Source organism: Zootoca vivipara, chromosome 1 (genome assembly GCF_965207765.1).
Source record: "Zootoca vivipara chromosome 1, rZooViv2.hap1.1, whole genome shotgun sequence".
Classification (NCBI taxonomy): domain Eukaryota; kingdom Metazoa; phylum Chordata; class Lepidosauria; order Squamata; family Lacertidae; genus Zootoca; species Zootoca vivipara.
In genome coordinates, this window is record NC_142582.1 from 17,607,135 (window position 1) to 17,623,576 (window position 16,442).

The window sequence follows — 16,442 nt, forward strand, 5'->3', positions numbered from 1 at the left end:
GCCCCTGAGGCCGTGTCCCCATGGGCACCCGCCACCTCCACCACCATTGGAGAAAAGAGACTGGCGTTGGTTCTGATTTATGGTGAGATCTTGCAGAGTGCACCTGAGATCGCACCTGAAATAGGTGCTGTTGCCAGCACCGCTTCTCCCCTGGCGATACTGTATAGGCAGCGGGGCAGGTGGCAGCAGTAACAGGGAAGCCCTCCCCGTTTCATCTCAAATGGCAAAAGAGGATCCTCTGCCACTGCTTTTAACCCAAGGCGTTCTGGGGGTTGTAGTCTTCTAGGAAGAGGGGCTGCTAATTCTCAGCCTCACTAAACTACAAAACCCAGCATTCTTTGGGGAAAGCCACAATGGTTGCCCTTGGGTCCTGCTGGCAGGCTTCTCATGGGCATCTTGTTAGAGCTGTGTATTCAACTAACCTGGCCCACTAATGGAAGCCAGTGCGAGGGTTTCTGTTAATAGGACTTCCCCCCCCCTTCCCCTGTGCACCCCTGCCTCTCCCAAACCCTCTCTGGAGAGTCAAGAACAGGCATCCCCAAACTGTGGCCCACCAGATGTCTTGGCCGCAGTGGTTGGGGAAGATGGGAATTGTAGTCCAAAACATCTGGAGGGCTGAAGTTTGGGGATGCCTGGTCAAGAAGAACCCACCTGTTGGAGGAGGACAGGGGGAATTGTTCCATCTGACAAGCAGAAATGCTTGCGCTGTCAGCATAACCAGAAGATTTGAATTCCTTCCATGGTAATGGAGTAATCAAGATTTTGCATCACATCATGAAACCATTTATGATCTCAGCTGCTGCAGGTGAAGCTACTTGGATTTCCTCCTTCATGGTTTCCAGTGCTGAGCAAGCTCTGGTATTCTAAACAAAATAATAATAAAAATTCCTTCCAGTAGCACCTTAGAGACCAACTAAGTTTGTCATTGGTATGAGCTTTCGTGTGCATGCACACTTCTTCAGATACTTCTTCTGGTATTCTAGGCAGCTTAGAGAGGAGAGCCATAGCTGAAATGTGTATGCACAGCACTGTTCAAATGGGTTCACTTTTCGTACTGGCCTTTAATTCTAGGAAGTCGCCATAAAGAACCAGTTGTGCCATTAAAAACGGGCCGTTTTCAATTGCCTTGCTGTTTTCTCTTACTGTAGCTGGCAGTTGGTATTTAGTGAGTCTCTCACCTTTTCTACAAAGGAGGATATAAACTTGGAAGAGAGATTGACAAGCATAATATTTTTTAGATGGGGCCACAGTGGCTTTTTTGTTTTTTTTTAAATGATGGGTAAGAAAACAAAAGAAACACAGAACCTATAAAAGCCAAATGACTGATTTCGTTACATGGGAGGGCAGGAGTGGTATTTATAACCTCTGCAGGAGAGGAGGATAGATATAAGGTGGTTTTTGTTGCTTTAGCTTTTATATTAGGAGGCTCCAGTTCACAGGGGATCCTAGAGTCTCTTGCTCGTTTGTAAAATAGAATGTTTTCTAGGCTGCTTTACTTTGAAATATACAGAAGAGCTCTGTGCAACCAAATTATTTTTGAAAGGTATTTCAACAGGCAGGTGTTACTTAAGGATGATTCTTTCAAGTTAACACAGGCTGGGCTTAGTGTCGTGAGTATATTTTGTCCTTTTCTTATTAATGAAATAATACAGATGTTGAGGGGTGTGTGTGTGTGTGTGTGTGTGTGTGTGTGTGTGTGTGTGTGTGTGTAAAACACTACATTGTCACGGATGCTGATCACCTGTTGAACTTATAAAATATGCTGGTTTTTATTGCCCGGCTGTGTAAAATGGCTCTCATTACTTGTCCCAAAGCAGTTTTAAGAGTGTTTATGTGAAAACGATTGCTTCACAGGGCATTGGTAAATCTGAAATATAGAATTGAACATGTGAATCTGAAAATGCGCAGTCAAACAAATTCAGTTCAGGCTGGAACTAATATGAAACTCTTGGAAACTATAGGGTAGATTCAGGAAATAATTATCACGGTACATTAGAGCTTATATTCTCTTGGTTCCCAAATGGTTCTCTAATACGACTGAACCAAATCAAGTTTAACAAACTAACGTGATCAGATATAATAGGGTGTGTTCTGAAAAAGATTTTTTCTGACTCTTCAGTACATTTCTGTATTTAGAACACATTCTTTTTGCTTAATCTGAAGCCATGTTATTCTGAATTTTAGCTTCTTTTATGCCTTGCCAATTGCACAGTGTCAAGTTTTATAGTTAGAATGTGTTCAGACCTTCAAAGCTCTCTACCTTGTACTGCTTTCTGTGAGTCTTTTCTGCCTTAGCAATGAACTATTCTTTTCTGATAGTTTCCTTTATTAAGCCATTTATTTATATTGATAAACTAATTGAGAGCCCTCCAGACTGAGCGAAAGCTAGTCATCCCTGAAGTTAGTTATGACTGACGTGCTAACATTCTTTTCTGTGACACTTTTATCTCAGATAACATTAGCAGGATTAGGACCTCTGACTGCAATTACAGCTAAGCATCACAGTGACTGTGTTTCCTTTAAAATATAATGCCAAATAATTCTGGTCAGTTTTGGCTGGCTTGTTTCATTCGACCAGCACCTACGGTAGTCACCTCACTCAGTTATCATTCAATAATACATGTGGAACAGAGTCCCACAACAGGCGGTGAAATCTTTCCTTGGACATTTTTAAGTAGAGGTTGGATGGCCATCCATCATGTATGACCTAGATGAGTTTTCTGCATTGCAGGGGGTTAGACTCGATGGCCCTCAGAGTCCCTTCTAGCTCTATGATTCTATGACATGAGTTGTAATGTTGCACTCTGAATTTTTAAAGGGTATGGGGTGATGTCAATTTCTGCTCACCTGCGAGTGGAATGGATTTCCACGAGGAGGACGGGACTCCCCCCTCCTTTCCTCCTTGCTGTAGTAGCCTATCCCATACACCCAGAATCTCTTCAAGACACACGTACATGGACTTCTGCTTGGGGAATGTTGGAAATCACCCAATATTTTATTCAGATTTTGTCCTTTTTAAGTATAGTGCTGTATGAAGTTTAGTGACTCTGGTTTTTTTAAAAAAGTATTTTTATTAAAGGTTTCTTGATTTACAAAAGTATGTGCAATGTCTCTCTCTCTCGTATTTTTCCCATTGATCATTTTTACAAATCAGTTTCATTTGTTGAGACATTGGGAAGAAGGGGGGAAGAGAGGTAGACGGGGAGGTTGGTTGGTTGGGGTTGGGTGGCGATGCTTCTATTTTACTTAATATATGTAGTGTTTGATGTCAGCGTTGCTTGTGTAGGTTCTCTTTTGTTTGCTTGTGTTCCTTTGGTGGTGAGAGAGGTTGGAGTTGGCCTAGGGCGTGGTTGTTCATTTGTGATTGGCTGTGGTGGTCTTTGTTTTCATGTGGGTGGGTTTTGGAGTTTAGTGACTCTGTTGAGATACTTGCTCCCACATATAAGACACCCAAGCATTTCACACATTATTAGAGTCTGTATCTAAAAGCAAAATAGCAGAAATAAACAGTGGGTAGTAGAGTAATTGTAATCTGTTTAGGTATTTTAGATTTTGTATGTTTTATATACACACCGTATTTTTCCATGTATAACACGCCCCCGTCTTATACACTATCCGTGTATAAGACGACCCGCAGTCTTAAACTTGAAAAAATAGGGGGGAAATATAGTCTTATACATGGAAAAAATATGGTGTGTGTATGTGTGTGTGTAGTTTATTTATTTGGTTTTTCAGATTAAAATTTTACACATAGCCAACAAACAACATAAAAACAAGATTCCAAAGAATTTCCTGGACTTCCCTCCTCCCCTTTGTGGGTCCTATTGTTAATCATTTCCTCCTGCATCTTTTATGATAATCCAAATCTTTTACCTCTCCATTGTGTCCTAAATTTGCCATTAAACTACAAGTGATATTGCAATCCTACTAACGATCTTAACTGTTTATGATGGTCTTTAAGATAAGTTATAAATTTTCCCCATTCCTTGTTAAAATTTTGGTCTTCCCGATTTCTGATTCTTCCAGTCATTTTAGCCATTTCAGCATAATCCATCCACTTGACCTGCAATTCTTTGCTGATAGGGACTTCTTTCCATCTCTGGGCCTAAATCTTGTATGTTTTAAAGTAGGGTTACAAAAATAAAAATCCCCTTGATTTTTTTTTTTACTGTTTTATCTTTTGTAAATTGCTTTGTGACCTGTTACAATCAAGTGGTGTGTAAATTTTTATGAAATAAGTAAACAGTTTCTAACAGAACTGAATGTTTGTGTCCATCTGTGTATAAGTAACTTAACTGCTGCATTTTTCAGGTGCCTAATCAAGGACTTCGAAAAACGCCCATCTGTCACTCACCTTTTAGAACATCCTTTCATAAGGCAGGTCCATGGCAGAGACATGGCACTCCAAAAACAGCTGGCAGATCTCATTCAAGCACAACAACATTTAGGCTCCGTAGCCAAGACAAGGTACTGTTCAATTTTGCTATAGCCGTATTACAAAGTTCCAGAAATGTATGACTTTTAATTGTGAGGCATACTGTATATTGCATACACAGATATCATATAATGCCTTAAAGATTTTTGCCCTTGTCCAGCAAGAAAGATCAGTGTGCCCCAACCGAAGGAACATCGCAATGGGCATTCCCATCGATGACGCTCATCTGTGCTGCACTTGAATCAGCTAGAAGCATCTTAGTGACCATGGGGCTGCCTTGCCCCATCTGGAGCCCATAGCTGCCAAGTACCCCGTTTTCCCCGGGAAACCCTCGTTTTTACTTACCATCTATGGGCACCAAAAATGGCCGCCGCCGACACTGGAAGTCGCGTTGACGCACTTCCGGTCATGCGTAGAAGCTACTTTTGAAGCCAGCGGCAGCCATTTTTGGTGCCCATAGAAGGGCAAAGCGACACCAGAAGTTACGTCGATGCAACTTCAGGTGTCACACGGCTGCCGGTCCCAGATTCTGGACTTGGAAGGTAAGCTGGAGCCATCAGTTCTTATGTATGACAGGTTTACCCCTAACTAGAGCTGCTATATTGCTCTAATTATTATGGATCCTTACATACAGTAATTACAACATTCCATATAAATGGAGAGCTTCAAGACAGTGGGAAACAACTTTCTCATTCATGTCTTTTAATCGCATTCAGCCATAATGGAAGCGTCACATTCCTATAGTTTCCTAGATTTACTGCTAAGACTAACAATAGCATGCAAGTGTTCATTAATCAATAAATGAACTCTTAGCAGGGAACATGCTCATTTTTGTGATTTTCGGGAGGGGAGGGAGGGCAGAAGATTCAAAATGTGAATAATAAAGTGACAGTGGTGAAACATTCAGGGTCCAAACCTTGATGTTTTGGTTAACCATTGGCCTAATTTTACCACTAGTATTCGTATATAGCTGGGTACTTAATATTCACCAGGAAAACCTTCTTTTCCAGTCCAGTCTAGGGCTAGCTGCAGGAAATATCTCTTGGTTTCATGGTTGTCCAGAGGGTGGCAGGATTTCGCTGTTTTCACAGTGAATTTAAATGCAAATGAAGGCTCTTCCTCTGCTCTGCAATCATTTTGCAATATGAAATTTTTCTGGCTGCTAGATAAGCTGTACACCATTATTGTAAATAAATACCTGCTAATGTTGATGAAGAAAATTAAATGTCATGATTCATAAGTCATAAAAATGTGTGCGCATATCCAGCCAGAGTGAATGTGCTATTTGAAAACCCAAGGCCTTTTAAAAAAAAACAACAACAACAACAACAACTTTAAAAACAAAGTAATAGATGCAGTTTCAAGGTGAGTGTGACTTTCCTAATTTCACTGCAACTGGAATTATTCCACATGCTTCTAAAGCAAGGGTTTAGAAGTCAGACTCGCTTTAGGAGGCTCGTCTTTTATGTTTCTCTTCCATCTCCCCCTCCTTGTTTTTAAGCAAACTGTCTCATGAATTCTCTCCCTGTTGATGGCTGCTGTTTGCAATTTCAAAAGAAAAAAGCCTGCCATAAGGCGCAAACTTGGCTGCTGCGCCAAACACTAATGAAAAACGTAGACACGTGATTCCACACTCAGATAGAGAAAATAAAAGACTCTGAGTGCACTGGCCACATTTCTCATTTCATAATCTGTTTTGAGAGTATACCTAGATGGGTGATAAAAGCCCACTTGTTCGCTGTAGGAGGCCTGGTCTGTGCACCAGCAGAATGTAGAGAACTCTGAGGTGGAACAGGGACCTGTCACTTCAGACTGCAATAGGTGGATATCATTGCTATAATGAAGTATAGTAGTCTGTGGCTACCTAGGTGCTATACTGAATACAATGTCTGGTAGAGATGTCTACCAAATGGATTCCTGGACTTCTGCTCCGACTGTCAGGGGCGGAGGAAGGGGGTGCGGTGGGGGCATACCTGCCAAGTCCTGGATGGAAAAATCTGGGATCGGCAGCTGCGCAACACCGGAGGTTGCGTAGACGCAACTTCCGGCGGCACTTTGACCTTCTATGGGCACCAGAAAATGCCAGCGCCGGAAGTCGCTTCTATGCATGATCGGATACAAGTAAAGGCGACTTCCGGCACTGCCACCACCATTTTCTGGTGCCCATAGAAGGGCATAGCGGCGCCAGAAAAATGGCCGCCGGCAGGAGTGGATTTAAGGGAGAATAACAGGATAATAACCGATACGGGAGACCGCCGGGAAACGGTAGGAAAAAAGGGGGTTTCCCGGTGAAAACGGGATACTTGGCAGCTATGGGTGGGGGCAGACCGCCCCGGGTGTCTTCGCTGAGGGTCGTTGGGGGAAGGGCAGGAGCTGCGCCACTTTGTTAGCGGCATTCCCCCCTTCCCCCTTCATTTTGACAGCTCAGGGGAGGCTTGGGAGTCGCGGGCGGGTGGCGCACCAAATGTCCGCCATCAGCGGCTTGCTCCGCCCCCGGCTGCAGGGCATGTGCACCTCTCCATACACCCGAGCGGCTATCCCGTGCCTGGGAGGGCACCCTCTGCTCCCTGCCACCCTCGGGAGCGTGCTCCGTCCCCCTCAGGAGCGCGCCTGTCCTGGGCAGCGCAGGCATATGCTCCACTCTACCAGAGATTCTGCTCCTGCACAGGATCAGTTTGAGACATTATCATTCATTAGAAATCCAGCAGATGAATTGGAGGCTGAAGACCTATTCCATTCCAAAACCGGGGTTCATTATGGGCCAGGGCTAAGAATGGTTCATCATGTATGCGCTAGCCCAGTGGTTCTCAAACTATTTTCTTTGGATCACACTTTCAGATTAAAAATTTGCTCATGCCACACTGAATTTTTTTTTATCGATAAGAAATACATTGAAAAGCTGAAAGAGGCAACTCTTAGCAGTGCTTGATTTATAACATAGAACACAACTGCTTTGTAATATGATTCTGGCACATCCAGAAGGTATAAAACATTGCAGCTACATAACAACATGCCATTCCCAAAATATAATATTGATTGCCCTTGAATTTCCCCACCACATTTGCCATCCTCTTCTGCCCCACAAGTGTGGTACGCCACACCCTTTGAGAACTGCTGTGCAGCTCTAAGAACACGGGGGCCCATAGTACAGAGCTGCCATGGCTTTAGAATTCAGAGCCAAACTACATTACCATAAACTCCACTTGATGTATTTCTGCTGGACTTATACAATTTCAGACTGTAAACAGAGCACTGAAAGTTGCAGTAATTTCATACAAACACAAAATTGGCATGGTAAGGGGAGATTATGACAGTGTTCAGAGAAAGGAAGGAAGGAAGGAAGATAAAACAAACAAACAAACCACATCCATTTGTGGTCTGAAGTGAGAAGAGGTCAGCGATAGGTACATTACACAATGCTGCTCATTATGATACATGATACATTCAAGTGAATGACAGCTGTTCAGTATTTTATTTATTTTTTATATTGCTCAAGGCAGCTTACATAATTACAAAATAACAAAAACAGTCATAAACAATAAATAAAACACATCAAGAATTTCAACAAAATTGAACAATGTCCACTTTAAATAAAACAAAACCCAAAAAATAAAGATGCAAAAAATAATACCAATTGCAGCAGCAGCAACAAAACTCCTAAACAACACCCCAACCCAAGAGTCTGTTCAGCAGCCTCAGCTTTTGTAGCTGGAGTCAGTCAGGGCACCACCATCCCAGGCCTGGTAGAAAAAAGGCCTGCAAGGCAGGGAGCAGGTCTTCCAGGACTCACAGACAGATGGTCTTTCTTTAAAGCTGTTTCTCCCACAGACAGTAAATGATTCTCTGGCCACATCCACAATATTGTTATTTCTGCCCTGCTTTACAAGATATAACTCTTAGCAAGATGAGTTACAAGTAACATTCAGTCTTAGCCAAACAAAAGTTTGACTCCCTAGAACAACAGCTAACACTACCTGCTGGTCCATGCTGGCTCTCTAGGCTGGCTCTCATCAGACGGCTTTTTAAGAACAGTAGTCTGTCTCTAACAGGGAGGTATTGCAGCTGGAGTCAATTCCATTACCAATCTGAATGCTGTTAGCTGCAAGAAACTAGCTTATGCCCAGCTTGTAATTTTCTTCATACACCCTGTTAGGACTCATAGATAGCACCAGGCAAAGCTAAAAGGAATAGCAATTGGGTTGTAAAATGATGGGTGTGCAGAATTGAATGTGGTTTTAAAATGCAGTTTCCTCCACACATTGTCTGGGCGAATACCAGGGGACAGATTGCAGACCTGTAAAACCTACTGTGGGCAAGGAAGCAACCATTTTGCAGACTGATTACATTGTAAATGCTAATGATTACACAGATTCTTATTGTAGTCGTGGCATGTGTGATGTTGCAATTAAGGTTGTGCCAGTGTTGTCATTATGACTCCTCTGAAATATACTCAAGAGCAGAGCTTTCTGCCGTGATTGTACTGGACTAGTCAGCATTTGAACTGCACTGGAAGTTTGGTATTGCTGCTGTAATTGAGGTCACCAGGTCTATTCTGCTCCCACTGTGCTGAAGATTTCCCTTGCTCAGTGTTGCAATTCCATCTTTTCAGCGAAAGAAAGAGCATGGATCAGAACGTTGCTATTCTTCATTTAAATAGAGGGAATCTTTTGTTAACCTTCATAGGGAAAAGGCAATGTAGGTAGGAGGAAAATGAGGTGTATGCTGGCAATAACTCTAGGGCAAATTGTGTTTGTCTCTGGGAAGTGTGGCTTAGCAAATTTCCTTTCGCCAGAAAATAGAGGACAATACTCCAGTTCTTCCAGCACCAGGGAACTATTCATAAGAGGGTCAGAATTTTACCTTGTTGTCTTCCCAAATCATTAAGTAAAATCATAATTGGTTGGGGGGAAATTAGTCTGAGACCCCATTCCTAAGTGTTGAACTACTCTACCCAGTATTGGGAGTAGTTTGGGCCAGACCAGATGATTAAAGGATGGTTTATAGTGGTAGCAACCAGAGAGAGAAAAAGTGATATCCATGTGTTGACAGTGGTAAAGCTAGCAACATGGTAAAAGTTAGCATGGTAAAGTTGTTGTTTTTTATAAGCAGGAACTTGGGGAAACTGATTTCCCTTACCTTTAAAAAATTCTTCTTTTCTTCTTTTCTTTGGCAATCACTCGTAGCCGAGTAAGATTGTCTTCCATAAACACGGTTTTAACAATGAGTCTGTAAGTGACTGTGGAGGCCAATTCTGGATCCCCACGTCCTTCCACAGTGGGGACATTGGTTTTTGGGCGGGAGTTGATCACGGTGTGGATTTGCCAAGTGCGTCTTCCTCTTAGCATGTTTCTCCCTTGCGTCCTGACTTCAAGCGTCTTCAAAGCCCACAACACCTTTGGTAAAGGCTGTTCTCCAACTGGAGCACTCGCAGGCCAGTGTTTCCCAGTTGTCGGTGTTTATATTACATTTTTTAAAATTTGCCTTGAGAGTGTCTTTAAACATCTTCTGTTGACCACCAGCATTACGCTTTCCATTTTTAAGTTTGGAATAGAGTAGTTGCTTTGGAAGACGATAATCAGGCATCTTCGCAACATGACCAGTTATATGGGGGCACCAAAATCTTTAAAGTGCTTAGGACCTCTTAAGGTCTTAATACAGCCCTGTGTGTATGGTTGTTATCCCACCCAACATGCATGTGTATTACAGCTTCACTTTCACAGAAAACTCTAGCCCTTTTCAAGGATCCTTGATTGCACAGAAATGTCTGTTTCCATTCAAGCAAATGTGAGCGAACCGCCCCTCCCATCAGACCTTCCCTGCTCAATATGTGAAAGTTGAGAACGGAGAGGGCAGAACTGAGGGCAACGTTGGGCCAGAAGCCAGGCTTGGCTCCCCTCCCATTCAAAAAGTGGGTTTGGTGAGGAGCTTAGTAGGTGGTGCTGCTGCCGCTGCCATGACAGTAGTGGCAGAAGAAGAATACAAAGTGTGGCAGCACTATGTGTGTAATGTGTGTATCAGGGGGTGTCATCCCTTTAGTGGGCTGCCAAGCCCATGCCCATTGGTTGTTCTCTTTCTTTAATCTTGTTGTTGTTGTTTAGTCGTTTAGTCGTGTCCGACTCTTTATGACCCCATGGACCAGAGCACACCAGGCACTCCTGTCTTCCACTGCCTCCCGCAGTTTGGTCAAACTCATGTTAGTAGCTTCGAGAACACTGTCCAACCATCTCGTCCTCTGTTGTTCCCTTCTCCTTGTGCCCTCAATCTTTCCCAACATCAGGGTCTTTTCCAGGGAGTCTTCTCTTCTCATGAGGTGGTCAAAATATTGGAGCCTCAGCTTCAGGATCTGTCCTTCCAGTGAGCACTCAGGGCTGATATCCTTAAGAACGGATAGGTTTGATCTTCTCCTCCAGCACCATAATTCAAAAGCATCAGTTCTTCTTCTTTAATCTTATCACCACCTAAGACACCATCCGTGCCATTATGATTCAGCAATAGTGAAGCAGCTTGCACAAAGCTGAAATTTTCCATTATTGTGTTCATCTTCCATTTTGGTCCAACATGGCTTGCTGGAGTTGGTGGTTCTTTGGTTTTAGCAGTCCCTAGACTAGTAAGTGAAAACTTATAAGGCCAGTAGGCGAACGTGAAGCAAATTTGATGTTATACTTCCAGTATCATCCTTCTGAGTACAACACGCACAGAGAAACAAATGCAATAGATACTCCCCCATTTCTCATATTTGACTAAGAAGTTTGCTTAGCAGCATGTGCTTTTAGGTTGGGTTTTGTTTTTTTTAAGTCTTCAGTAATAAAATTGACATTTCCCATTGCCCTGGGGGGGAAACACAGTGGGAGTTTCCTATTTATTCGGAAAAGTAGTTCATTTGCAAGCCAAGTCAGCAATTAGAAATGGCTTAGTATAAAAAGGCTGTGAATATAATGGACCCTCAATCCAAACACAACACTTGCAGCCCATCCACGCACCAAATAAGGATTGCAAAGGCATCTTGGGAGTCCTTCTCAGTGGATACCCCTCAACTCTGAAATGCCTTTCCCCTAGAAACTTCACCAATGCCTAAACAAGTCCCAGAAACAATGCAAGGCTTCTCTATTTCAACTGAGCTGGCATAGGTGAGAGCATATTAGAGTAAACATTCTCAATTTACAAAATATTTCATCTATGGAGAATAGAGCCATTCAGAGACGGGAAACTAAAATGATCAAGAGGACGAAACTGACTCAGGTTGCAAATTTGGAGCTTTTTAGTTTTTAGTGAGAAAGAGGGGGACAAGACAGAGTTGTATAAAATTATGCATGGTGGAGTAAAACTGGCTACTAGTTATGATGGTTATGTTTTAACTTCTATGTTGGATGTGAAGGATCTTCAGTATGTTTCTGAATGCCAATTGCTGGCAATCACCCGTGGAGAGAGTGCTCTTGCGCTGAGGTCCTGCTTGGTGGCTTCCTATAGCCACCTGGTTGGCTACTGTGTGAGCAGAATTATAGAGCTTGAAGGGGCCACAAGGGTCATCTTGTCCAACCCCCTGCAAGGCAGGAATCATCCGCCCTACGTGGGGCTCGAATTCATGACCCTGAGATTAAGGGGGTCTCAAGCTTTTACCAGTTGAGCTATTTTTATGATTAGATGGATCTTCGGCCTGATCCAGCAGGTCTCTAATTTATGTTCTTGTGCTTCCTGCCAAAATAACTGTGGCAGGGACTGGTTGGAATTGGCGTGGGATGAAGGGGTCAGATATTATTACTGTGTTCCCTTTTACACTCATGACCCAGGGAAAAGTTAACCTTGGAAGATCAGTATGGCACCAAGCTGCCTATTTCTATGAGCAAAGAGTCCTGTTGGTTTTTGAAATCGCCTCTCCTGCGACCAAATTGCTCTACCAGTGAGGCTTGAGGAATCCTCTAACCCCACCCCCACCCCCACCCCTGATGGCACCAAGAGGCAGAGATGAAACAAGAAAGTTCTTATGTATGATTTATTCAGTCATCATAGTAAAGACAAAGAATTCCGTCATGCCTCCATAACGGAGTTGCTCGCACTGATCTCCTGCCCCTTCCCCTCTAGCAACAACACCTGCTTCTACGGCGTCCGTTTGTGGACAATTGACTCTGCACTCTTTGTTCTTGCTCCCTTAACAAATACCGTGTTTGGGGGGAAAGGGGGGGGTCGGTTATACTGTCCATAGACATGTCAGCTGGCTGCTCTGTCTCCCCTCCCTCTTCTCCTAACACTGCATAACTCTTATGTTCATCTATCTCTGAACTGTTTTCTTCCTCCAAGCCCTGCTGTAAATCAAGACTGCCTTCCTCCTCTCTGGAAGCTACAAAAGAAGGGGGGAGACCCCTCACCACTTCTCCTCTTCAGCCCAGTCCCTGACACCTAGCCCCTTACCTCTGGCTGGCCTTAGTGCAGAAAAACCTAGCATCCGTGTCTGACTACATACCTCAAAAAATGCAGCTCCTTCCAAGTGCTCTATTTCCGAGCACAATTCAAAGTGTTGGTGCTGACCTTTAAAGCCCTAAATGGTCTCTGTCCTGTATACCTGAAGGAGCGTCTCCACCCCCATCGTTTAGCCCGGACACTGAGATCCAGCGCCGAGGCCTTCTGGCGGTTCCCTCACTGCAAGAAGCAAAGCTACAGGGAACCAGGCAGAGGGCCTTTTCGGTAGTGGCGCCCGCCCTGTGGAACGCCCTCCCATTGGAGGTCAAGGAGATAAACAACTACCTGACATTTAGAAAACACCTAAAGGCAGCCCTGTTTAGGGAAGTTTTTAAATCTGTGATATTTTAATGTATTTTAATCTTTGTTGGAATAATAATAATAATAATAATAATAATAATAATAATTAATTGCCACCTCAGGTTCAGTTTTGTAAATTTTTTGCATTGAACCTAAACACATTACACTGACCTGTGCACAGCCGAGAGCCTGCAGAATGGTAAATGTTCAACACTGATGAGCATCAAAGACAATAGACCACACAATGCCTGGGTTTATTTAAAGATATTGGCAATGAATTCGTATCTTTTTTATTATTATTGTGCTCACCAGTAAGTAGTTGCATCATGCCAATTAGCTAAGCTTCTTACCTTGTTGCTTTGCTTTTCATAGTATCTCTGAGGGAGGTTTAGGGTCCACCAACAAAAAGCTTTTAAATCTTTCTAATTGATTTGTTGTTGTTGTTTTTAAATCTCCCCGACACCTTTTATGCATGTAATCATGCTTCAAATGAGCCCGTTGAAACAAATGGGATGCTAATAGGCACTTAGGTGGTCAAAAATAAACCTTGACTATGACTGAAACAGAACCGCAGAACCGTTAATGCAAAATACGCCCCATCAACTTGCAAAACCACTCTTTCCCCTTTCACTCCTTGTTGAAAGGCAAATTGCAATTTCTGATCAATAAAGCATGGATGCCATACAATTATTGCTCATGGTATAGGAGATGAAGGGGAAATTGTGAAATGCAATTTGGACAACACATGATGTATGTGGAGTTGTTTAGAGTCATATGAGCTGATTTAAGAAGCAGTGGGTGGAATTCAACTCTCCTCACCCTGAGCACTGTTCTGGGTGTAAGAATCATGTAGCAAGTAGACTTAGGCGGCAAAATTTTGGGCTGTACCACTTCAGATTGCAAAGTGGGAGTGAAATATTTGAATAGTCCTCCCTGTAAGATTTTTCTTGCATGTAGCATAGCAATGGTAAAGTTTTAGATAGACTTCTCCCTGGTGTGTGGTTTTACAACGTGCAGATAATTTTTACGTGGGAGCAGGCATTAAAAATATGGCATTACACCTGCTGTCTAGAGTGGTACGACCCACAATTCTACAATCTCATTTGCCCAATGTGTAGAATGGTGACAAGTCGCCCACACCAGGCAAAAAGATTCCTGCATTGCAGGGGGTTGGGCTAGATGACCCTCGTGGACTCTTAAAAAGGTAAAGGTAAAGGGACCCCTGACCATTAGGTCCAGTCATGACCGACTCTGGGGTTGCGGGCTCATCTCGCATTATTGGCCGAGGGAGCCGGCGTATAGCTTCCAGGTCATGTGGCCAGCACGACAAAGCCGCTTCTGGCAAACCAGAGCAGCACATGGAAACGCCGTTTACCTTCCCGCTGTAGCGGTTCCTATTTATCTACTTGCATTTTGACGTGCTTTCGAACTGCTAGGTTGGCAGGAGCTGGGACCAAGCAACGGGAGCTTACCCCGTCACAGGGATTCGAACCGCCGACCTTCAGATCGGCAAGCCCTAGGCTCAGTGGTTTAACCCACAGCGCCAACTCTACAATTCTATGATTCTATGCCCCACTTAAGTTAAATAGGACTTTTCTGTCTAGGATGAATGCATAGGATCACAACCTTCTTGCCCATTTTATCTCATGGATTCAGGATGGACTGCTGCAACATACCGGTATCCTTATCTCATTTTATTTCATTTTACGGAGACTCCAAACGTTTGGATAATCTATCAGGTGGTCACACCATAACGATTTAAAGATTTAATGCATGCTATTAAGAAGACATGAGTGTCCCGATGACAGCAGCAAGGATGCCACAGACACATAGTGAACTCCAGAAATGACTTGTTGGGATGAAAGGACACTTGTTAGTAAACATGTTGTGCACAAGAACTTACTATCATGCGACGGATATTGCATGCGGTCTATAGTTTCATACCTTAACTATTCCTTTTTTAAAATTGTTGTTTGATTTGCTTGGGTAAAACACACACGTGTGTGTGTGTATGTGTGTGTGTGTGTGTGTGTGTGTGTGTGTGGTGCAGTTGTTCCCAGTAGATGCATTGATTTTTATAAAACTTTTTCTTGTATAACATGTATTTTTGTGTATTTGCACTACAAATTTATATTTGTACCAATCTAGTTGTTTTATTTTCTTCCAAAAGACCCTAGTAATAGTAGATTGTTGAGTGCTATATATCACCTGTAGGGGGAGAGATCAGTTGTTTCCTTCATTTACAGTATTTGCTGTCATTTACTCCTTCAATTACAGTATTTGCATCCCCTGAAGAGAGGGAATGGCTTTTAAGCATGTTCAGGTCTGTAGTGCTGGTATGTCTTTAGGTTAGGCCAATGATGAACAACCTTTTGAGCCCGGTGTGTCAAGATTCGCCAAAAAACCGAGCATAACTCGGGTGGTGTGTCACTTCAAGAAAAAAAACCCACAATTTCGTGATATTTATAGTTTAAATAACAAAAATGTATAATTGTTTCCCCTTTTAAAAAAGGGAAAGGGGGAGAAAAAAATTATTAAAGTTTTTTTAAGAAAATTAAAAAAAAATTAAAAGGGGAAAAAATAAGGCAAAACCCAGAGGTCTTTCCCAGTGGGACTCTGGGCTCAGGCCTTCCTCCAACAGGTCTGCCGTTGGGGAGGTGGGCTCAGGTTGGGCCTGTGCCGCGGCTTCCTTTTTCCTCTTCCGGCCTCCGGAGTGCCTCGAGGCTGTCCGTTAGGTTCACGGGGTGAGGGTGGGGTCCGGCACCCAGTGTCCGGGCAGTGGCGGTTTCGGTGGCTCAGGAGCCCGTCCAGCAGCTCCTGCAGCGCTGGTCACTTTCAGGAGCTCCGCGGCTCCGTGCCAACCGCCATCTTGCCTCGCCGGAAGTCCACAAGGCCCCCAGAGATGCGTCGCCTGCGGCATTCTGCTGCCGGCCGGAAGTGAGGTCTCGGCATGCGCCCGTGTGTCACCGAAAATGGCTATGCGTGTCAGTGCTGACACGCGTGTCACAGGTTCGCCAACACTGGGTTAGGCCGACCTCAAGTTCAATTATCATAGCCTATGGCCAAATGTCTACTTGGGAACGGCGATTTCACACAGATACTCTTGTTTACAGGCACGAGCGAATACACACTCGAAGACCATATCGTGTTGATGCGTCTGACAAATATTCTCCAGATGATGATCTGGTAAACCTTGAAGTCCTGGATGAGGTAAGGTATGACAAGTTAATGAATTCTCAGTACTGGGTCTTAC

At 43.5% G+C, this 16,442-nt stretch overlaps 1 protein-coding gene across 7 annotated transcripts in view; it reads left to right on the forward strand.

Annotated features, from left to right (window-relative positions):
* MYO3B (myosin IIIB) overlaps positions 1–16,442 on the forward strand; it is a 270,696-nt gene that overhangs the window by 103,471 nt on the left and 150,783 nt on the right. For all 7 annotated transcript variants that reach the window (XR_015946782.1, XM_088656726.1, XM_060281215.2 and 4 more), the window contains 2 exons: positions 4,312–4,467; positions 16,303–16,399. Coding sequence is in view for 6 of the 7 variants with exons in the window: in XM_088656726.1 (XP_088512852.1) it covers positions 4,312–4,467; positions 16,303–16,399 (253 nt within the window). In the remaining variant the exon portion in view is untranslated. The remainder of the gene's footprint in view (positions 1–4,311; positions 4,468–16,302; positions 16,400–16,442) is intronic.